Source organism: Plectropomus leopardus, chromosome 3, assembly GCF_026936395.1.
Source record: "Plectropomus leopardus strain MGB_pleo_1.0 chromosome 3, ASM2693639v1, whole genome shotgun sequence".
Classification (NCBI taxonomy): Eukaryota; Metazoa; Chordata; class Actinopteri; order Perciformes; family Serranidae; genus Plectropomus; species Plectropomus leopardus.
In genome coordinates, this window is record NC_142178.1 from 23,019,935 (window position 1) to 23,043,275 (window position 23,341).

Consider the following 23,341-nt stretch of genomic DNA (forward strand, 5'->3'; position numbering starts at 1 on the left):
TTAGTCAGCTGATTCCTTCTAAGATTTTATTGCTAATTTGTCCATAAAATAAATAAATATATATTGAAAAATGTTAGCTTTGATATCAAACAGGTGATGCATTGCTTGTTTTCCTCCAACAGTTCAAAACTCAAAGATATTCAATATGCAATCACAAATAACAAATTAAAGAATCAAACAGTCATATTTGAAAAGCAGAAAACTGTGGATACTGGAACTTTTGGATTAAAAAAAATATCTAAAACAATTAATCAATGATCAGATTAGTGGCAAATTGATACTCTGTTGGTTGACTTAAATTATTCAACAGCTCTAGATGGTTTACGTTTGTAAAGGTGCTATTGTGTGTCTTTAATCTCACTGATGCTTACCTGAGATAAAGCTTTAGTGCACTTGTTATTGTCTTGACGTCCCAGTCCTCGCTGGTAGACAGATCCACTTCATTGCTCTTCTCATCTGAATGAATCACAACCATAAAACATTTTCTTACTCAAAAGCTCACTGACTGAGATAACAACACAAAGCACAAGCTAACTATGGTTTTCTGCATTAAGCTCCAGACTCCAGACTGTGATTCTGTGGTCTGCCTAGAAAGTCAAAATATGTAATATAAATATGTAACTTGTAATTAGCCATGTGAGGATAAAAGCAGTGCTACCAGCCTTGGGGGTCGAGTCTAGCCCCAGTGGATATGGAAGGAAGTTACAGCTTCTGTAGAGGGCTGCTGGTTCTATACTCATTACAAGTTTAATTAATCCCTCACTACTTCACTGGCTCCACAGGGACTCCAGCGCTGTGTTGTGCTGAAAATTCAGGGGGCTTTAGTCACACCTTAAGTAACCTCTGATGAATTACAGAGGATGTGGAGGTGCAATGTGTCAGTGTTGTGAGTCACACACATGTACTGTGCAGGGCTCAGGTCACTTTGGCTTCGTGGGTGGTAGGTGGTCTGTGGATATTTATGTTTTTGATTTCAACTAAGCACCGCAGCCAGGAGGACTGTGTGTTTCTCCGCCTGCTCTGTCCACAAAATGGCCTGTCCAATATCAACTTCTGAAAGCAAATGCTTCTGAAGAGTGTTTGTAGCCAAAGCTTCGCCTCTGTAAGTGTGTATGTGTTGAGATTGATGGGGTCTGCACAGGCTCTGTGGTCTGCTCTAACACAAACAGGCTCAGGCTTGGTTAGGTCAAGGACACAAATATATATTTTTGGCAGTAGCAGTTGGAGTAGCATTGATTATGAAGCTACTGACCACAAAGCAGCAGTAAGCTCAGAGATGTAATTATTTGTTGTTCTATGTTATTTATCTACATTAAGCCTTTAGGGACATAACCCCACTGTGTGGTGACTGTAGTGTGGTAGCTGAACTGCAGCTCCCATGACACCATTATGTGCAGAAAAACATGTTGCCATACAATTTAATATCGATGGGGACAGTACACTCCAGATTAAAAAAATACATATTTTTCTGCTCCTATCTGCGGTGTTATTTATCAAACTACATTGTTTTGCTGTTAGTTGCCAAGTGCTGAAGATATGAGCTGTAGAGACGTCTGCCTTCTCAATAATGCAATGAAACTAGATGGCACTCGGCTTTAGGTGCTCAACAATGTCTCTTTCCAGGAATCATGACCGCGTTACTTAAGATAATCCTCAAACATTGTTGTGAGCAATTTCAAAGGAACTATTTTCTTTCTACTGAACTACACTCGCCAACTGTATTGCTGCACAGAAGGAATTGTTCATTTACTCATGCCCGAAAGGCTCACGCTCATGACAGTACAAGATTGAAACATTTGTGGCATCATCCTTGGGTAAATGGTAGGTAAATGCCTTTAACCATGAAAATGTGGAATGTATTGAGTAGCTCTTTGGAAACATCTCACTGCATTCCTCAAATTTTGCCTCACTCTGCAATTATATCTATAGAACCAAAACCTCAGCAGCTGTGATAGCCATATCCCGACCAGCACCACACTCTCCCCTGCCACTTACTGTACAACAGACACTACAGAGACAGAACGCAGCTCAATTTTACAGTCGTCTTCCTGTTATACTGTTGCCTGACATTCAATAGGTGCCGCTCTCTTTGTTTGTACTGTAATATGATGGGAGACTCGTTTTCTATCACTCTGTCCTCTCTGATTGGACCCTGGCCATGTCGGTGGGTGAGAGATGAAAAGGAGGAGGAGTGGGAGGATCCGAAGTCTTTCTTCAGGGTTTAAAGCTCGCTTCACCCACTCAGTGTGAACTGTTGTATGCATGAAATGTTTGTGAATGTGTTGGTTTGTGTAGAAGTAGTACTACCTCTGTCATTTCAGGGATCCAGTATAAGTAATGTTCATCTTAATGTTCTGTTCTGTGTTGTTTTTCAGGGAACAAACATTTAAATGCAAGTAATACTTCTGACTCATTCACAAGAACATGTGGAATTTCAAACCCTCAGACGAATGCTTATTTTACTATATTCAAGCTTTACAGAAACTTCTCAGAGTGCCGCAGCAGAGTGTTAATGGAGTCTACAGCATGAGTCGGCAGGTTGGGAGGCTGGAAGGTTTTGGAAAGGAAGCTCAGACAGGCTGGCGGCTGCCTGAGTTTGTTGTCATTCTGAACACAGAGCTGAAAGTGAGCTGGTGTCTGCTGGAAACGGCAGGAAACCAGAGAGCAGACAGAAAGCAATGGAAAGGACAGAGGACAAGCTCTATAGAAAGGAGTTGAGTGAAAGGGATTGAAGACAAGTAGGAGGCATAAAGGCAACTGACAGACTGAGCCAGCCATGAGCACGTGCGAGTCGGTTTTAGTGCTGTGTTAATGAAGCAAAAGCCCAAAAGTGCAAGGATGTTGATGGGAGGGATACTGTCTGGTTTTCTACGGGATATAAAACTAAAATGAAGTGAGGCAAAGATACATCCTGGCACTTGTTGCACTTTAGAAAGACATGGTACTGATAGGCTGAGTCATGGGCTGATTGTCAATCGCTATCTTTTTTAATATCGCCCCGACAGACACATCCATTACGTCAGCACTTTCAGCTAACTGGGGGCAACCTAATATCACAGAGATAGTGCAGTGGCATATAAATTAAAATTTTAACTACATTCAGCTCTTACCAGAAACTCTGCACAAAAATACATTTCCAGAGCAGGAAGAAACTAAGAGGCTTTAACTTACCAATCATTAATGAGAGGAGCTTCTGGACCTTGGAGCTTACTCCGACAACTCTGTACAGGCCCTGGTCATTAATACCTGACAACAACAATGAAACTTTATTTGTATGGCACTTTTCTTAATAAAGTTGCAAAAAGGACACAAAAAGCAAACAATAAATTAAACACAAACAAAAATAAAATATTATACACAAGGTTTCCACACATTTTTACCAGTGACACCTCTCAGACGTGGTTTGAAGTTGGGTGCCATTTCAAATCTGGACAGGTATGAACGCTTCATTTCAGCTTAATTTGGCCACAATTCTGCTCAGCACCAAAACTGCTGATGTTGTGCACCAAAACTTTTGACATTTTAATGTAGAGCCTCCATCTAGCACAGCTATGACCTGCCTATCTCTTGATATATGTATCATATTTGTTGTTCAAAATTTAAACATTAATAAACATGCACTTCCCAGGCATTTCTGGATAGGCACGTTGGACATTCCTGCTGCCAACCTGCGGTATGCATCACTGCGTATAGCGTGATATAAGTGACGTTCAACAGTAGCATTCATTCTAACATTCTTTTTATTCCAAAATGATTTCCGTGCCTGGAGACTGCTTTTCTAATTTAATAATTTCATGACTGTGGGGAGTCTGTATGCATATATATATATATATATATATATATGCACATATAGATATATAGATAGACAGAAAATACCTACATGTATTTGGAGAATACAGCAGCTGTCATTGCAATCTGAACTATGTTCATTAAAATAGATAAATATTGCATAAAGTAATATCTGGCATGTTGAGAGGGACTAGACCAAGTCTGACTCTTTGACTGAAAGAGATCAGATAAACACATAAAGACTGAAGCAAATGAATAAGAACTTTAGGTCTGCTCAATGAAAGACATCAGTATTTCTACAGTACACGCTGCCTGCAGTACCTGCTGTTCAGCCTTTTGTTTCAATATTGGAGCAAGTCTGCCCCCTTGTGTACACATAAAGATACTACACTCATGTTACCTGTTCACAACCCACCAACTCTCACGATAAATAATTCACTTTGCAATTCTTTCAACTGAGCTTTTATATATTTACAAATCTGAGGCTTACCTCTCGTCTCTATGGCACTTATGGAGTTCTTCATAAAATTCAAACCCACATCATCCAGCTGGGCATCAACTGCAAGTGGAGGCAAAACAAAACACTTAAAATGAGGTGAAACATTGTGCTCATGAGACTTAATGATATTCTTTAAAAAATACAATGTCCGGTACAGCTAGATTACTTACTTCCTCTTTCTTTAGAATAAGTTCTACCAAGATAGTGCCCAATCTGTAAGAAAAAAAACATCTTCATGTTTTTTTAAAGTTTATTATGTACAGTTAAGCCCTCGGGATATACAGTAAAGTGCAGGTATATAATGATAATGGAAGCATATTAAACTAAAAAGAATGGTTTTCTATAAGATGTCAGTTTAACAGAATACAGTGGGGCTACATGAGCCAAGTGTGAGTGGTAGATGATGACACAGTGCAGGCGGCTGACTCACAGGTTCCTTCCCACCCATGGCCTGCATCCAGAACTTGTGGTCATCCTCCGACAGAGCCTGTACTGTTAGCACCGTGCCTGGCCTGTAAGAGAGCCATACCACATCAGCATTAGGCAAAGCCTTTGAGGTAAAGTGCAGTAAGGCATTAAGGGATGTCAGTGTCAATATAAAACATCAAATGTGATTAGCCAGCTATTGCTTTTGCTTCCTAAATTGCTAGATATCTACATGTGAGGTGAAGGCAGGAGGCCTCCCCCACACATGTCCAGTGGGCTGGAGAACACATGAGGATTTTTTTCACAGGAAACAAGAGTGCAAGCTGCATGGCTCTACAGATCAGTATTATAGGACATGGCAATCATTTTTGACATATATGAAAATGCTGAACCTTTCAATAACAGATTCTTCATTCATTCACACCATAATACAATGTGCATTGACAACTGTAACTAATGTTTGCATAAATGTGTGTGTATTTACATTTAAACGTTGATTTATTCATTAATTGTGCATGTATATCTAAACTGTGTATGTGTGTATGGATGCATGTCTATGTACTTTTATTTCAATTTTGTACAACTTGTATTTCTGTTTTTCCTTTTGTCTTTCTATGCGAGGACCCTATTGCAATTACTCTGTTTATTATTAGTATTTCATAAAAAAAGCTATTGTTTTTACGGGCTGATAGGGCTCGAAAACTCAAAAACCTTGAAAGCGCATCAGAAGTGGCGAAAAATCTAATATTTTATAGGCTTCGTGTTTGGGTGTGAAATTTTTTTCCATAGCAACCCCTAGAAACATTTTTTTTTAAAAAAGCAGCTTGCACAGTATGTTTCACCCAGAGGTACAAAAATTGGGAGGTTCATGAAATATCCCAGGACTTGAAAAAAAACAAAGGCTCTTGGAAGCCTACACTGCACCCAACAGGGAGTCAGCCACTATGAATCAACGCTGCATTTTTGGTATTTCAAGGTGAATGTATTTAAATTATGTTGTTGAGAAAAAGGTTTAGCAATCTTTGAAACAAAAAAACACCTTCTGCAAAGGGTGCACACCTTGGATTTGCACTTACTACAAATATAAGCCCTATTAGTCATCCCAGCTGGTTTATGAGATCTACAATCATGTGGGACCAGATGGATATCAACTTACTCATCCCAATCAGAATGGATGTGTGGACTCAAATTTCCGTACTAAATATGTGGTATTGCTCTTCTATTAATACTACAAAAAAAGGGCAGGGCAGAGTTAAGTTGTGTGACAAAATGTGATATCTATTACAGGAAGCACAGCAGGGTATGACAAATCCCTCCCAGCTAAGTGTGTAAGGGCAACCCTCCAACACAAATCCTGCTGTCCTGCCCTCTGCGATCCAAAACACATAGAGCCACAAGCTAAAGTGTAATCAGCAAGTGTGTGGAGCTAGGATCTTTAGCAAAACTGTTAATGTGGAATAACACAGCAGATAATCTATAGGCTCTGTGGCCGCTGTGGGACACGGCACGTGAGAATATTTTGCATTGTGTTCCAACAAGAGTCATCCAGGAGAAAAGTAACAGTGTCACTTGAGACATAGTGTAAAATGAAACCTCCAACGACACGCACAGTATCATCAGGGTTGGGGTCAACAAATTATCGGCCCGGTTGATTATTGGAGCTGATTGTCTGTATTGGCATTTTATTTGAATGATCGGCGTTAAATTTAATTAATTACAAAGTGCAAAGAAAGTCTCAGCATGGGAAGAACTTTTACTTTGTAAAACCTCAGGGAGCTTTTTTTTTTATTTTTTCATTTTTTATTTAACTTTCATTTGACTTAATGAAAAAAAAAGTTGCTGGGAACTTGCTGTATATGATGTTGGACGTTTTCGTTTTGATTAAACATTTGCTAGAGGCATTTTGACAAAGTTTTGCGATGGAGTTTGTTGTAGTCCAAATTCTAAATATTGACAGAAAGATTTTTATTTTTATTGTAATTGCATATCAGTTCCAAATATTGGTTATCGGTTTCATTAACTCCTAATAATCTGTGTCAGTACTTGCCCTGAAAAACAAAAATCAGTTGACCCCTTTTACAGGGTGTTTGAGGATCCGTGTTAGATGAAGTTTTACCGATCAGTTATGTCGAGCTCTAAGCAGAACCTCCTGTCCAACACGTCTGTCGTTTTGCGGAGACAGGATTTGAGCGTGACAGACTCCGTCTCACCCTGAAAAGTAAAAAGCAAACTTTAAAGGTGAAAGATTTAATAGTGGATATGGTTGAAATATCATAAAACTGTGTAGCATTAGAATCCCAGCTCTATGTGTTCTATGACTACTCACCATCTTGCCACCAGATCTGTGGTCGAAGGTCACCATGTGCAGGATCTTCTGCTCTTTGACAAAAGTGCTGTAGCGTTTGACCCAACTTGAACCAAAGGGAGGTGGCCCTGCAGAAACAAGGGTGTGATACAGACATTAAACACTATTTGGATCGAAGTGCAAGGGAAGATGTCTGCAATGACTATGTGTGTCAGCAAGGGAGCCACTTAAAAAAAACAGGGTGTCTACAGTAATAAGACACTTAACTTTAATGCTTTTTAAGATGTTTTTGAACCAAATTTGAGACTGCACTTTGAACAAATCATCTTTTTTGTGTTTAAAAATTGCAAGTATAGTGTTAGTATAAAGGTTAGTAGTATATTTGTCATCATGTGCAAATGTAGGTAGGTTTTTTTTGTAAGAATATGGTGTTTGGGGTTGGTTCTTTTACTCTGCATTTTGCCGACAGGTGAGTGCAAGTGTAGGGTAGATAGAAACTTTTAGGTTCAGTGGTAGTTTTAAAGATTTGTAATATCTGAAATGTGGACTTTACCACAGAAGAGCTTGACTCAATATGACAAAAGGAATTTAAAAGATGGACAAATGAAACTGGATAAAATGATTTTTTTTTCCTCATAAACCTTGAGGACTATTTCATGACTTTTTTATATTAGGAACTAATATATATATAAAATTGAATTACAGATACTTTAAGACATTTAAAGGACCTGCAAACACCCTACAAAATAAAAATAAAAAAATGTTCACTTTATGGCTATTTCAGCAACATTTTGCAGGTGCATCACACTGCATCACTGCTGCTGGTGGTTAAAAATGCCTTTGAACCTCCATGTTTTGTTCATAACAGAGATAAAAGAGAATTACTTGTCTATCCAAACTTTTCCTGCCACAATAATCCTTTTAGATAAAGGCACTGACAACCTACAGAAGGTACAAAAATATTTCCCAACTCAAATGTTAATATGGGGTAAAACCCTTCACACACTTTAACAGGAGCTGAAGGAAATCCAGAAAAGTACCCTTTTGACCCTGACACTGGACAGCGTATTTAAGGGGAGTTTGTCATGCATTCTTGCCTTGACTGTGATTCCTCACAGCAGTATGTTATGAATGGTCCTAATTTGACACCCCACATTAAAAAAAAACATTGGAACTATATAAAGCTCTTACGTTTTTCCTGTACATAGAGGTAGCCTTCACAACTTATAGGGCTGGTCTGTCTGTATTCTTGAGGTGTCTCCCTGATCCTCTTCATCAGTTCGTATACCTCTGACCGGGCGCCCTCAAATCGACTCCTTGTCTTGTAGGGAAAGGAAGCACACACACACTCTAGGAAGTCACTTCCTGATGCTCAGGGGTTAGGTAGGATGACCCTCCTAACGAGAGGCCTCTGCAAATCAAAATTTATGAGCTTCCCTTGGAAATCCCTTTATCTCTATGAAAGTGGTTGGTAGTAAACTAAAAATAAGAATGAAACTGAGATAAGACTGCAATAGCATGGCAGAATACCAGAAACCTAACTGATGGCGGTTAACAAGTACCGGAGGAAGCTAAAAATGAAGCAGAGCCAGATATCTTTCAGAAGCTGGTGGCCAAAACAAGACAAAAAGTAAAGTAAATATTGAACTTGTATCTGACAATCTTCTATTTTTACCTTAAGTGGCTATGATAAGTAGGAAACTCTTTCATAACAAATGAGCCATAGGAAATTGATAGGCTGACAGCATATAAAAGGTTTTGTTCCCATATGTGGTCAAATAAAAAACAAGAAAAAAAATAATTTTACACTGGCACCCATTACACTCAAAACTTTTCTATTCATTTGGTAGAAAAAAAGAAAAAAAACATATTGTATACATAAAACTATTGTCATGGTTCAAATCATCCCAATCCACATTACAAATATAAAAAAACATCAATATTTCTTACATTCTGAATATTGATCTGCAGTGCTCTTTTATAATGGTCAAAGTCTTTGGCGAGCTCGAAGCCCTGGTGATAAAACGTGAAGACTGTCTGAAAGAAGGCCAGCATCTAAAAAGATCACAGCACAGGAAGAAACAGAAACAGATCAGAGATGTTAATCTAAAGAGTCAGCAACTGAAAGAGAAACTCATAAAAAAATCACTCATAACTTAACCCCATGTGACATCATATATTGCCCTTTGCTTTTATTAATATGAAAGGCAAGCCACATGAGTGCTGCCAAGCCACTAAGGTGAGTCACTCACTGGCTCCACACACTCAAACTTCTTTCTCTCTTGGATCTCCTGCAGTTTGCACACGTAGTCCAGTGACTCCTCCTGAAAGTGCTGCCTCATGGTTTCCACCTGGATGTCTGCCTGTGGAGGTGGAGAACACACACCTTGATGATTATAGAGACAGACAGATGCATGGAAGCAGAGGAGAAACATTATGATCCCTTCTGATGCAGTGTAATTTGAGGTTTTTCTTTTTATGGCTTTACAGTCTTACAAATGGGATAGTGAAGTTGGTAAGTGTTCGATCAGATACTGATGATATATAATAGGAATTAATCTATATAGCCTCAAATAACAAGCTTGTCTCAGAGGGCTATGTAATCTGTACAATCCTTATACCTTTGATTTAGATTAAAAAAGAATCAGTGGTGGGACAAAATCATTGTTATGCAAGTCACAAGGGTGTCTCAAGTCCTTGCACTCAAATCGCAATCGCAAGACTAGCAAGTTCCGATTTAAGTCCCAAGTCCTGAACTTCAAGTTTCAAGTCCTAAACAAGTCATTATACGCTTTTCAATAAATGTAATGACATTTTAACAAGAGTAATAATATATAACATTTACAAAATCGTGAATGCTTTTTAATATTTGTATTTATTCATTAAATAAGTTTTTTAAAACAAGTGTGATTGAAGTGCAACTCTTAAAAAAGAAGTGATGACGTACTTGCATATAGCACTACTGACCAATAACACAACAGAATGAAATGTATACATTTCTGTCATGCCTTGATGTATTATGTAAATTTTGTAAAATAGTAAATAGAGTATACTGATGCTGCAAATGACATTGCTGACGTTAACATATTTTTTCATCTTTAGGCCTGGCTGAAGGTAAGTAAAAATATTCAAATTGTGTAACAAGTCTTTTTCGATTTTGTCAAGAGACATCAGACGTGTGAGAATGTGTGGGAAAATTTAAACACAGAAAGGCCAATGCTGGCCGGCCGGCCGGGAGGATTTGTTTTCTTTTTGTCGAGAAGGGGACGACCATTGTGCTACACCAGAATTACAGTAAACATCTAAGAACTCTAGAGTCGCATTGTTTAAAAACTGAACTCAGAATAACACCTGCTAAAGAGTATATATACAACAGTATACCAAGATTTGCAATTTAACAAAATCAATGCATCTGTAATTGCAATTATGTGATGTATCTTCTTAATATGGTAGGATTTCTGGCTTATATCCTTGCCTACATAATGTCAACTACTGATAACTAACTTTTTTTTTTTTTTTTTAACTTAAAGTTCACATGCTGCTTTTCATAATATATGCCACTGTTTACTGAGTGGACTTAAACAACTGATGCAGTGTTGATGAAGTTTATGACTCTTGTGGCTGTGAGCAAATCACTGGCTCTATTTATTCAACTCTGATAGAGATCACTGTTGGTACCACAGACCCCTGTATCAAAACACAGGGAACAAAACAGCCTGCAGTCATAATGTCAACAGTTTCAAGTGTCCTCTCTGGTTGGTGTATACAACATATGGGTAAGCCTTAAATGGCAACACTGCATTGCAAACACAAGAAGACAGAAACATTGTTTAGTGCAATGTTGGTAAATTCTCCAATAATTTAAAAAGTCCATGCCATACTATTGCAGCATGGATTCTGCCCCGAACTGCAGCAACTGGGTTTGACCTTGATAGTACAGCACAAGTGAGCACACATTTCCTTTCCAAACAAGCCAGGAAAACTGTTGCTGCAAGGCATGTCAGTGGAAATTCACATGGTCCAACAGGCTTTGCAGCTAGGCTCTCCCACCATTGCTCCAAAGGCATAAACCAAAACAGGGACTCTCAAGCTAAACAAAATACCCTTTTCCATCCATTTTGCTGCCATTATGAATTGCTATTCTGCATGTCACAAATCTGTCGGAGAGTTCAGACAAGGATAAATACCTCTTGTAGCTGTGGCTCTTTCTTCTTCGCTGACATATTCAGAAGCTTTTCCAGGGAGCTGTAGTATTTTTCTGTTTCTTTCTCGTACTTCTTTCTTTCCGCCTTAAGAAGGTGCAGTGAAAGGAGCGGACATATAAGAAGAACAAAATACTAGATGATTCTCAGGGAAAGAAACAAAGCCATGAGCAGTGTGTGTAGTACAACTAATATGCTATTAGCATTCAACTGTAAAATATGGATTTTTTTTTTAACAATCATTAGGGTACAACAAGCATACAAACTAGGAGCTGACATGTTAGGGAGAGGAAATTAAGCATCATACATTACCCTCACTGTACCAAGATGGTCTTTCCTGAACTTCTCCAGGGGTTTCATTAAGGTTTCTGTGATGTTTCTCATCTAGACAGAAGCCATAACAAAGCCATCATTATTCCTGAACTCAATGACAAACCCCCATTGATGTTTCATATGACACAACATTTCCAGTATTGAGTGTTTGACTCCAGTGCAGTGTGGCTGCTCGCACTATATTACATAACTCAAATGACATAACTGATATTCTAAATGTATCTCTGTCTTCCAATAATGAGCTCATAAAGTCAATGCATTTGTCCTAATTCCTCCAGTGCTTCTACTATGCTGGCTGCAGGACATGTCTGTGCCTGCCTGCCCGTTCTCCACCTTTTCCTCACTTTGCACTGTGATGTCATCCCACTATGCTGAGCAGTGCTGAGCCGAGCTGAGTGTTTACCATCATGGTCTGAGCCAGGCGCTAAAACAGTCATCTCAGTCAGCTGCTGATGATGGGCCCACTCACTAACCTCAGACGGTACAGACAGACATTACAACAGAATGGCTGTTCATAGAAAGTTGCAGACATTAAATTGTGCATCCCTGTCCAAAGGGGAGGAATGTTTTAGATGTTTTCTTTCTTTACAACACTATCACTGGCCCTCAGGCAATCAAAATAAGTCTTAAAAAGAGGTGCTTTGACAAGTTTATCTATTACCTAACATTCTTTGAGGTCACAAATAAATCAGAGTACAAGATGGGGTATCATCTCTCACATCAAGGTTGTTAAGTTAACTAAGACTAAACTAAAAACTAAAGCTAGGTGTGATATTTATTTCAGTTAACTGAAATGAAAATAAAAACTAGACAAATGAAATGCAGACAAAACTAATGTCAATGAAATGAAAGTATACAGGAAATGTGTTTTTCATTATAGTCTTTGTAAATTTGGCCAGAACTATCAACAAAGCAAGCATAAGGAGGCAGAGGTGCATGTGTATATCAAGACAGGGATATGCACAATACTCAAGTCAAATGCCTTTGAAAAGTCCTATGTTTGTACTCCAATTCCTATTTTGAGCTTCTTAAGTCTTGCCCCTGACAAAAATCTCTTGTATTTCAATGATGAAACTAAAACTAATCCTGAAACTTATCAAAACTAAACTATAACTAAACATTTTTCAACAATAAAAACTAAACTGAGACAAGCACACTCACTCTAAAAACAAACTGAAACTGAACTGAAATGAGAACAAGAATTAAACTTAACAACATGAAAACAAATACTCATTAAAAACACAACACTATAACTCTGACTTATAGGTAGAACGGGTAGGCGGTTAAATCCACAGCTCCTCCAGTCAACAGATCAAAATATTCTTGGGCAAGATACTGAACCCTAAATTGATTAGATTTGAAAGTTTTTTTGTCCCTGAGGGGCAGTTTGGTCTGCAACAGTATTGAACACAACCAATTCACAACATAAAAATAAATAAAATTAAAAAATGATTGGTCCCAGTTGCTCGGTGTGTAAGTGTGTTTGAATGTTTAAAACTGAGCAGCAGGTGGCACCTTGTACATTAGTCTCCACCAGTATATGAATGTATGTGTGAATGTAAAAAGTAGTGTGAAAGTGCTTTGAATGGTGAAATGAAAAGAAAGACGCTATATGCGTGCAGGTCCATTTACTGGGCATATTGTGACACTTTCAACCCTTCAGGTTAACAGTTTTTAACTGTGTATCACCATTAAATGACACATCCTGTAAGAATGTTGCAACTTCCTCGATATGTTATGGGCTGTATTGCCATGGACCTTGTTGCCAGTAGTAGGTCATGTGAATCTGTCTTGGTATTTAAAGCTTGGCTGTAATAAATTGGATCCTTTCGTCTCTGCAGCCACTCCCAGGCAGGTGGTGTGACAGCGACCCTTAGACAGCCACAAGAAGGGAACTGTTTAAACACGATCAACAAATATTCACCCACTAGGGAGCTGGTTTGCTCTGCCTGCTGGATGCTGCGGCTGTACCGTACGTTGGAGAAAATTATAATATGAGTGCCTGTGTGGATCTCTGGCGGATGACAGAGTCAGACATTAATAGATGCAAGCACCAAATATGGGCAATGAAAGGTGTAAGCATACAAAGTTAAACAGTTTAAGTGTGATACGCCACACAGACAAAGACACAGACAGACAGACACACACACAGGTATTTCCCCTGAGTTTTAGGCATGTTCTGACTAGTTGATCTCACCATTAACTCTCTTTGGTCTTCAAGGTTCTTGAGGAATGAGGAGAACTCTTGCAAAGACTCATCTGAAGAAAAAAAATTCACAGTTTAAATGCAATCACTCTGCGTCACTCTCTCGCTCTCTTTCTGACACACTCACACACACACACACACACACACACACACAGACACAGACAGACACACACAGACACACACACACACACACACACACACACACACACACACACACACACACACACACACACAGCCTAAAAACATTATGATTAACAGCTGCTCTCACCACAGGTGCACACCAAAAACTGCTCTTAAATTGCTGGTAGAGAAGAAACTATAAACAAACATTTACAGTGCATGTCTGCATGGTGGTAACAAAATTAGTGGTTAGTTTCTCGCATGTGAGGAGACAAACTCACACTTACCAATACATCTTTCATCATCAGTCTTTGCATCGCCGATGTACTCAAACTGAAACTCTCCCAGGCACTGGGCAAACTTTCGCTGCGCCATCCCAAGCTCTGAACAAAAAATTTCAGATATAAAAGCCATTACAAATAGTGCATTTAAATTGAGGCAGAACGTTTCATATGAACTATCTGTTCTTAAGATCTACTAAGTTTTACTGTGCTGAGAAGACATTTGTGAAAATGTAACACAATATAAGCATTCGTGAAAAGAAGGTCAGATGCATCAAACAGAGTTAACCACTTTGCAAACATCCTGTTTGTCTACAGTCTGCTACATCCTGTTGCAAATCAAACCCTAGTGTGCCAGGGCGGCAGGTACCACAGGTTAGCACATGCCAAAATATAGAGCAAACTATATTTAGCTTTCATAGCTTGAACAAATAAAGACAGAAGAGACAGTATGATACTAGTGTATTACCAAAATGCTGGAGAGCCTTATAAGGAAGCTGATAGCATATGTCAGGTTCTTCAATATGAGCAAAATATTTTATGTATGTTTTAGTTTTCAAGATATATGATAGTATTCAGCTTTTTCAGTTGAAGTAACAGTAATGAAATATCATGTAATGCATTGTCAGTCATAGTTAAGTCTTTCCCTAAATAAAACTAGCATTACATTAGCAACAAAACTGATACATTACTAAAGTTAAGTCTATTCTTATTTAGTTAATAGCACAAATTCCTTCGTTTTGCCGGTGTAATATGTAAATATGTGCATTTATATCAGTGGTTCTCAACCTTTTTCGTGTCAAGGACCCCTAACTTGATACACATTGGGACTCCATTTAATAAGACGTCTCTTCAGGGACCTCCGTCCAAAATAATTTTGGTTGTTAGATATGATAAAAACTAGGATTTTATTTTTATCGACTAAAGTCAGGAGAAAACTGTGGGGAAAAAAAGAAACTAAAGGTAAGAAAAGCATAATGAAAACACTTATGACAATAGTCATAAGAGTGACTAATGTGTCTCCCTGACTAACGTCTCTTCTTTGCATCTTAGCTCCTCCTGGAGAGGATGTGAGAAATGTGAAAACGAGATGCATAGGCTACACTTGTGTTTCCCAGGTCCCAGGTGTAATCAAGACATGAGTAAGAATTAGTTAGCATGATGAAAAAAAACCCTAACTTACACTGGGCTCACTTCTATAGTGAATTAAAAAGTGAAAATAAAATATTCCCCCTTTTCTGGGAATCCCCAGGAACTCCCTTACAAACCCTTGTTTGAAAACTGCTGTAGCAGTGTTGCAAACCTAATATCGGTAAATGTTGTATTACATTGTATTCTAAGGTCTATGCCCTAAATACAACATTAATCTGTCAATAATCAAAAGGAAATGCTAAGAAATTAAACAAATACATTTCTCCTCAACAGCCTTTCCCACTGTTACAAGATGTTTCAAGACATGGCTGATTTAAGAAAATAAAATAGGCCTGAACCTACAGGATAGTTTGGCACAATGAAACAGCTACCATCTATTTAACCCTTTGAACCCTGACCAAATTTGCACGATTCCTTGAAAAACAATGGAGGAAGTTACAAGTTACTTACAGGAATTACAGGATAATTAAGAAACATATATCTATACAATATGATTTCTATGATTTTTTTTTCCTATTTTGTTTTTTAATTATTAATAACATCTAATTATTTCCCTCTGTTGTTTTTAAAAGTAATTTCCTTGTCATTTTTATGTCACCTTTTCCTAATTTTATTCAGTTTTTATTTGTGGGTCATCTCTTGCCACGTTGCTCTCTGCGATTTTAGCCACATTTTAAAAGAAATCAAACCAAACTGCGTAATCAAAGTTTAAATGCATGTGAAAGGTGTATGAATGCCGCACAAAAAAAGTGATGTCACACCAGGTTTCAAAGGGTTAATTTATTTGCTCCTGTATCTGCATTTAAACAATCTCAGTATTATGGATACACACTGTTAAAGTCTACCCTTCACTACACCCCTGCACGCCAGTAAACACAGCAAACCAAATCTATTTCCAAACAGTGAAGAGATTCCCCGAGGTGGGATCTCTGACCCACGGTTGTCCCCTAGGGAAGCATGACAGAATGCAACAGGGATATTTTAAGACTGGAGCTGTGAGCAGTATACTGAGGAGCAGTGATATCAGATTTGGCAGATAGCTGGGACTCTATAGGGAACAATCGACTGAGATAAACCATTGAATAAAGTTCTGACTCTGCTGAGCATCTTTGTCTGCTACAAAAACACTCAACAGCTGGCTGTAATGTAGAACTGCAACTAATGATTATTTTGACTAACTCATATATATGACTGACTCATTTCAGAAAATATTCTAAATTGTCTTTTGTTAAAAAAAAAAAAAGGCAAAGTGAAGTATTCAAATTGCTAATTAAGTCTGACCAACAAAGCTACAGAGGTAAAGGTTTGCTCTCTCATTGTTGCGGTTGACAAAATCTTAAAAAAATCAATCATGAATCTAATTTTTAAACTACATAGTTTTTTTGTTCATGCAACAAAGGTCCCCAACTGGTATTAATATAATGGACGTAGCTACCATGACATAACTCTTCGTTTTATGGACTCTATTTTGAAGTCTTGAGTTCGGCATTTTTGCCATCGCTATCTTGTTTTTTTGGAGCCGTGAAGTGACCATATCTGGGCAAGTGGCTGGCACTGTAGAGGAAATCCGGCGACACTATCTACAGACAGCCCGCCCTTAATCATGCTTGACTTTATGCATTAACAAAAAGTAAATAGGCGAATTATATAAAAATTTTATCCCCCGTAAAGTTATCATGAAGGGAGGATCTAACTATGGACCAAAACCGTGTAATTCTGTTGTAAAGTTGGGTATTTTAACATAAATGTCAATAGAGACTGACTGGCTATTGGAGCCAGCCTCAGGTGGCCATTCAGGAAACTGCGGTTTATTACACTTGCGTGCTAGCATCAGATTTGCGCCCCAGATGTTGCCACTTGCCACAAAATCATCCGTGACTTGAAATATGCTTTGTTTTTGTCGACTCAGGCTTTGCAAAAGAAAGCAGAGGCCATTTAATACTCTCTTAAGAAAAAGCCCCAGATGCTCAAAGAGAAAACAATCAATTAGCTTTTTTTGTTGTATGGATAATAATAGAAATTCATGATAATAATACCACTAAAAACACAAATTACAAAACAATCCAGCACAGTAATTTCTTATATCATATTTTCGAGCTGTTTACTGTGTCTTTTTAATTTCCATCCATGGCTAACCTGCTGTGTAAACACTCAAAGTTCTCTGAGCAGTGTGTGTACACATACTATGGATTAAATCTATAGTGGGGCCCAAAGCCCAAACATGTGAGAGGTGTTGGACAATGTCTGCCTGAGCCTGGCACAAAGGGCATAGCTTCTGCCTCAATAATTTATTTCAAACAGTTTGAAATCCACTGCTGGTGCTCTTCAGCTCAATCTCAAATCTTTACAATCCAAAAACACACAAGGAAATATGTGCAAACAAACACCTGTGGTTGATTCCTTTGGCCAGTTGGTGTAAATCATCACACTACAGGAAGCTAAGGGATGCAAAACAGACAATGGGACAGCTTGTATATTGCAGCATTTACAATTGTTTGTTCTTTGAGTAGTTCTTAATATAGCACTTGGAGGAAATGTTCTTTCTTTACTTGCGGGTGAAGTAATTGTTGTGTTTAAGAAATTAAAAGTTTCAACAGCAAAAGAAATGTATGCATAAAAAGTAAGCTGACTCACGAGTAAAATTACAAATCAGATACAGCTTTTAATCCACAGGAATGTAGCAGATATACTCTAATGACAGGGAGCAAAACAAAAGGATTCATAACTTGTTTATGGCTGCTAATAGCTCATTTCTTGGCTCACGCACTTCAGCAAGAAACTCCACAGACCTAACTTTAGATCATTAATCAAGACTGGAGAGGGACTCCATTTTTCTTCTCTTCAGAGACATGGTAAACAAAAACAGGCCTCTGCACAAGCAACATTAAGAGACTCTGACAAACAATAGCAGCAGAGTGTCGAGCCCTCTGTCCCAGGCACCTCTTTAAAGACAGTATTTTGGTGAGGTCACAAGAGGAAAGAGTACAGGATGATTTATATTTGTCAGCCTAGAATCAGATGTGAGTTATTGTAAAAATTTATTACCCTAGAATAGTTTAGAATAGAAATGTTATATTATAAACTTGTGTCAACCACACCAAATAATTCTGGGGCTCATATTCCTGATACGCTAAAAGCTTTTCACTTTTTTGGCAAACATGTTTCTGTCGCAGAGGTGACTTCTAACTAATGTAAACACAACCTGATGAACTGCCATGTGGGAGTATCTAAGTACGGGTTATGGGCACTATTTTCAAAATAAAGGTATGGCAAATATAAGCCTGTCAGGTCATTATTTTGGGAGCAAACACTTGCTATGCTGAACATAGCAATTTTCTTTGAAGTGACTGTAAAATCAAGAATGAATCCAAACCGCACAGACAGCTAAAATCTAGAGCAGGGTGTGCAGGACTGCAGGTCCATAAAAGGTGATTCTGGTCACTCTGGTGTGGACTATAGTCCTTAATTTGCAGCACATGGAATGACTGCAGACAACACAAACAATCCTATATTGGTGTGGTCTATCACAAACTCCGTAATTTTATGGTCCAGTAAGCAGGATGAAGACAAGACATTTTTTTCACTGGATCTAACATCTACTACATTTAAACTGGTAGGCTTTATCTATAGATGCATACTACTGACTGCACCACTATGACAAGATTTCACCAATGCTCGTGTTTCTATTACTTGTCAATAATACTGTTGGAAGGCATAGCCCGTAAGTGTTAAGAAGCTGGCTAACACTTACAACTTCCAATCAACTCACTTTTTCACTTCTAGTATGCTTTTATTTTTTTCCTCTTTAGTTCTCTGCTTTTGTTGACACAACAATTTTCTACTTTCGTCAACTGTTTATTGGCATGAAAACAGCTCAACACTCCTCTCATCCATCGACCTGATCTGATCAGATTGACTGATCAATTATCCACCACCACCATCCAGTATGTAATGCACCACTTAGATTAATCTCATGGGGAACCAGATGTTCACAAAACTGAAACTGACGTGGTACGACAACTTGCTGCAGTGTTTACAATTCTTTGCAATGAGTAAACACAAAAGCAAAAGGCTAAATGAATCTGGATGAGAAAATGGTTGGGGAGAAACAATTAACATGAGTTGTCTATTCTTCAGTGAGAACTGGAGGAGGAATTTTAACTGTCAGTTTTAATATTTGTCAATATAAGTATAATAGCTAATGTTAGCCTCAAGGGCTACAGTGTTTACCGTTGACTGGCAGCACCTGCTGCTGCCAATACTGAAGCAATCATAACCGCAATCATCCAGATTTAAAATCCTAAGCAGAAAAATTTTAAAATGATCAGGGCAGTCCAGATGAGCCTGTGTGTAATTTGGAAGGTTTAAAACTGAATCTGAAAACCTCTCACAATAGCAGATAATCTGGGCCGAACACTGGTAGTGACCAAAGTCCCAGACCAGATTTTTCCCCCTCTGTTGGAAGGGAGGAATTGGGGGTAAATTGGCCCAAAGTTTTTGTAGTCCGAGCCCAGCTTTCGCTGTATCAGCATGGAAACCTCCTTATGGCATGCCACTAATAGTATATTCAAACGAATATACCTTTAATCATATGAAATCCTGTATGAACCTCATTTTAAAGCTCCCCACATTAGTGAGATAAGCTAGTCAGGCAAATTATAAGCCTCTTCATCTCTGCTGACCCATCTGACTGCAAAAGCTTCTTTTGACATTTTTCATAAATATTCTGGTCCTGGCACAGGGTTGAGTTACATAATACTACGATCAACTCCTTTCAAGCACTAGTATCCACATTTTTTTTAACAATTGGTCAAATATGTGTATGTACTATGAGAGGGATCTCTTGTAGTGACAAACTCACAGGGAAGGATCAGCAGCTTCCCTCACTTCTACAGAACATTTTAGCATATTTCAGTGATCAGTCTGTCTTTGTTTATGCAGAGCAGGTAGCTGGTGAACATATTTGAGAATTTAGCCTGCAAAAGCCAAATTCTTAATTCTCAGAAGTTGTTGCAACCTTATTTAACATAGCTAAAAGGCCAGTGACTATTGCATTTACATTTACACAGAGTCCAAATGAATAATAATGCTACTCAGGGTGCAAATGAAGAAGAAGAAGAAGAAGAAGAAGAAGAAGAAGAAGAAGAAGAAGAAGAAGAAGAAGGAGAAAATTGTGTTTACAGATTGCTCTTTTACCCACAAAGGTCAGAAAAAATACATACAATTGTCACCATTTTCATAAACATCCCTGAAACCTTTTTTGGTGTAAATTGCTTCTTCCTTGGCCTCAGGTGCCAACGCTTGATCCTTAGCCCTTTGCTGTTTACCATCACTCTACCTATCTTAGTAACATTATGTTGGAAATACAACATTTAGTTTAATTGATGTAACTCAATAGTCTTTGTTTGCCCTTCTAATGACCCTTATATCCAGGCTTGAGCTCGAGTGTGACCAGGTTTCTGCAGTCTGCAGCTCTCTGTGCTTTGAAGCAGTCTGCCAGAGGAACGTGGGGAGGATGATCTTTTAAATCCCAGCATTAAACCTTTTATAGAAAAGCAGTTTTAGAGTTTGTATATCATTTTATTTCATGTTGATACTGTGTCTCTTCTACTCTTTCCTTTCTTAGTGATTTTGTTTCTGCTTTGTTTGGCTTTATTAGCAGAATGTTTTTTTGTTTTTTTACTTTTACATATTTTCCACCTGCATGCAAGACAAGAATGAAGCTTCAGCCACAGCATGTGTTTATATTGTAAATAAAAAGTAGGCCTACATGTTATAATCTGGTGTTGGTGTTGACATTAGAATGTATAGTTCTGTAATGACATACATTGTTAAATTTAGTCTCCAAAACACACATCATAACCTAAACTAAACCTAAAATTCTTTCCCTATCTAATGGGTAATCTGTGACTCCGATTGGTCAACTGCAGCTCAAATAATCCCAAAACACACATGAATGTTGAACGGAAAGTTCAGCTGCTCCCCCAGATAGTAAAAACATGTTTTGACAACATTACACTGAACCTTGACACACCTTAACTAAGCCTCGACACACTATATTGTGTCTGACGTAAAGTGAGGGAAGTGTTCGGCGTCACAGTATTGTAAAAGATCTGATGGGGTTTGGACAGTAAAAATCAATGCCATTCAAGCAAGTGTGATAAGAGCCTGACATTTTTACTGCCCCAATGCAGAACATAATAAATGCAGGAATTTAATAGGGTTGTTGTATGTTGCATTGCTTTGCCATCTCTTTCATAATTTTATGTTTTCATAATTCATTTCATAATTAAATGTGCAAGCCTCTTTTTTTATTATCCCCAGATATATTTTGGGGAGTCTGTACATTACACAGGGTATCTTTTCACACAGCAAAGACAGCTTCAAGGCTCAGGTCACTGTGGACAATTAGTGTGTACTCCAACAACAGTGATGTCAATGGATAGATTTGCAGGCTCTTTATTGGAGCCATATGTGAGTGCAGTGCACAGATCACACCCATCCACAATGTGATTACACAGGCTGCATGCATGTTTAACTCAGAGTGGGGTGGACAGCTAATATGAGGATATATGAGGCCAGGCTGTGTGGACTTGATTACATAAAACATTAAGAATGAATGTTATCCGGTTACGTGAAGCTCCAGAGATAATCGACGGCAGGCAACATTCTGAGAAGAGGAAAAAATAGCAGCAGCATTCGTGTTCTGTGTAGTGTCAATTGATGTTAAAACAGCATAGATCAACTGGATACAATCAGTAGAGCAATAAATAAAAGTGTCAGATGAGAGGTCTGCATTACAGATTAAAATGATAGCTGCTGTCCTGGAGGAATGAACTATCACAAGATAGAAATACCACACACACTAGGGCAAACAAGTCCACTGCAAAGGCTTCTCGCACTTTTTGCCTTTTAAAGCAAGGCATTTCAGAGCAAACCTGGGAACTGTCAAACTTGGCTAGTTTCTCTGCAGAAAGCCAGAGACCCCGGTCCACTGCCTTCAGCGTGTGAGTCATACAGACCCCACCTTGCATATATCTGATATTACAGGCCAGATTGTTCTGTAATAGGAAAAACATGAAAATAAAAGTCTAGCTCTGTGACATAAACATGTGTGCCGCTGTTCAGAAGAGGTGGGGAGAAAAACAAAGATGACACAATGGGGAGGGGACTGAATCAAAGGGCTCTGGTTCTTATGGAGCACCACAAACCAACGCAGAAGCGGCTTTTTTCAACAACACCACTGTCAGAACAAGACAGCCACAAGATACAAAAATCATGTGTGAAAAACTAATCTTCAAGTTCCTGTGTGTAGGAGTCAAGGGGATAAATTGGCAAAAATGGAATATAATATAATACGTATGTGTATAATCACTTGAAAAAAAATGAATCATCTTGTTTTCAACACCTTAGACTGAGCTGTTCATATCTAATTGGGGAGCAGCTCCTTGTCCACGGAGTCTGCCATGTTGCACTGTAATTAACAGCTCTTCCGCAAGATGTCAAACAGAATTGATAATTTTTTTTATATTTAACGTGAAACTGCTTTATATAGTGGTTGTTGTTGTTTCTTTTTCAACTGTTAAAATTAGCCATTTTTCCAGTTTTGGAAAGGAGGAGACCTCTGCAGATAACTTGACTCCCTGTAAAAACCTTAACATCTGGATCTTATTATCAAAGAGCCGTTTATATGTACATAGGGAGCGGGTCTCATTTGTGGAGATCGCCATGTTGAACCAGTGAGTGTGTTTTGACCGCCATGTTTCTGTAGAAACATGGCAGTTCAAAACACACACTGTCTGTGTGTTTTCCAAAGGCTTCCAACATACAGCTGGATATTGTTAATCCTCCTGAGATGAATTTGCTGTTTCTTCGCTTACAACCTCAGGCTGCTGTGACATTGGAATTACAACAATATTTTAAGCCTACCTTCCTCTCCCAACATAGTCACATTGTTTCCTTAATTACAGCCATGTTGCAAAACATCACCAGCAGCACATTACAATATGAAATAGTTACTTATCTGAA

At 38.3% G+C, this 23,341-nt stretch overlaps 1 protein-coding gene across 3 annotated transcripts in view; it reads right to left on the reverse strand.

Moving 5' to 3' along the window:
- Positions 1 to 23,341, reverse strand: part of arhgap10 (Rho GTPase activating protein 10) — a 57,826-nt gene that overhangs the window by 25,930 nt on the left and 8,555 nt on the right. For all 3 annotated transcript variants that reach the window (XM_042484797.2, XM_042484796.2, XM_042484795.2), the window contains exons 2-15: positions 14,168 to 14,263; positions 13,752 to 13,813; positions 11,534 to 11,605; positions 11,207 to 11,308; positions 9,272 to 9,382; positions 8,970 to 9,074; positions 8,211 to 8,340; positions 7,041 to 7,147; positions 6,831 to 6,925; positions 4,719 to 4,800; positions 4,459 to 4,501; positions 4,280 to 4,348; positions 3,172 to 3,246; positions 372 to 456 (exon numbers count right to left, since the gene is read on the reverse strand). In XM_042484797.2, coding sequence (XP_042340731.1) covers positions 372 to 456; positions 3,172 to 3,246; positions 4,280 to 4,348; positions 4,459 to 4,501; positions 4,719 to 4,800; positions 6,831 to 6,925; positions 7,041 to 7,147; positions 8,211 to 8,340; positions 8,970 to 9,074; positions 9,272 to 9,382; positions 11,207 to 11,308; positions 11,534 to 11,605; positions 13,752 to 13,813; positions 14,168 to 14,263 — 1,234 coding nt within the window. The remainder of the gene's footprint in view (positions 1 to 371; positions 457 to 3,171; positions 3,247 to 4,279; positions 4,349 to 4,458; positions 4,502 to 4,718; positions 4,801 to 6,830; positions 6,926 to 7,040; positions 7,148 to 8,210; positions 8,341 to 8,969; positions 9,075 to 9,271; positions 9,383 to 11,206; positions 11,309 to 11,533; positions 11,606 to 13,751; positions 13,814 to 14,167; positions 14,264 to 23,341) is intronic.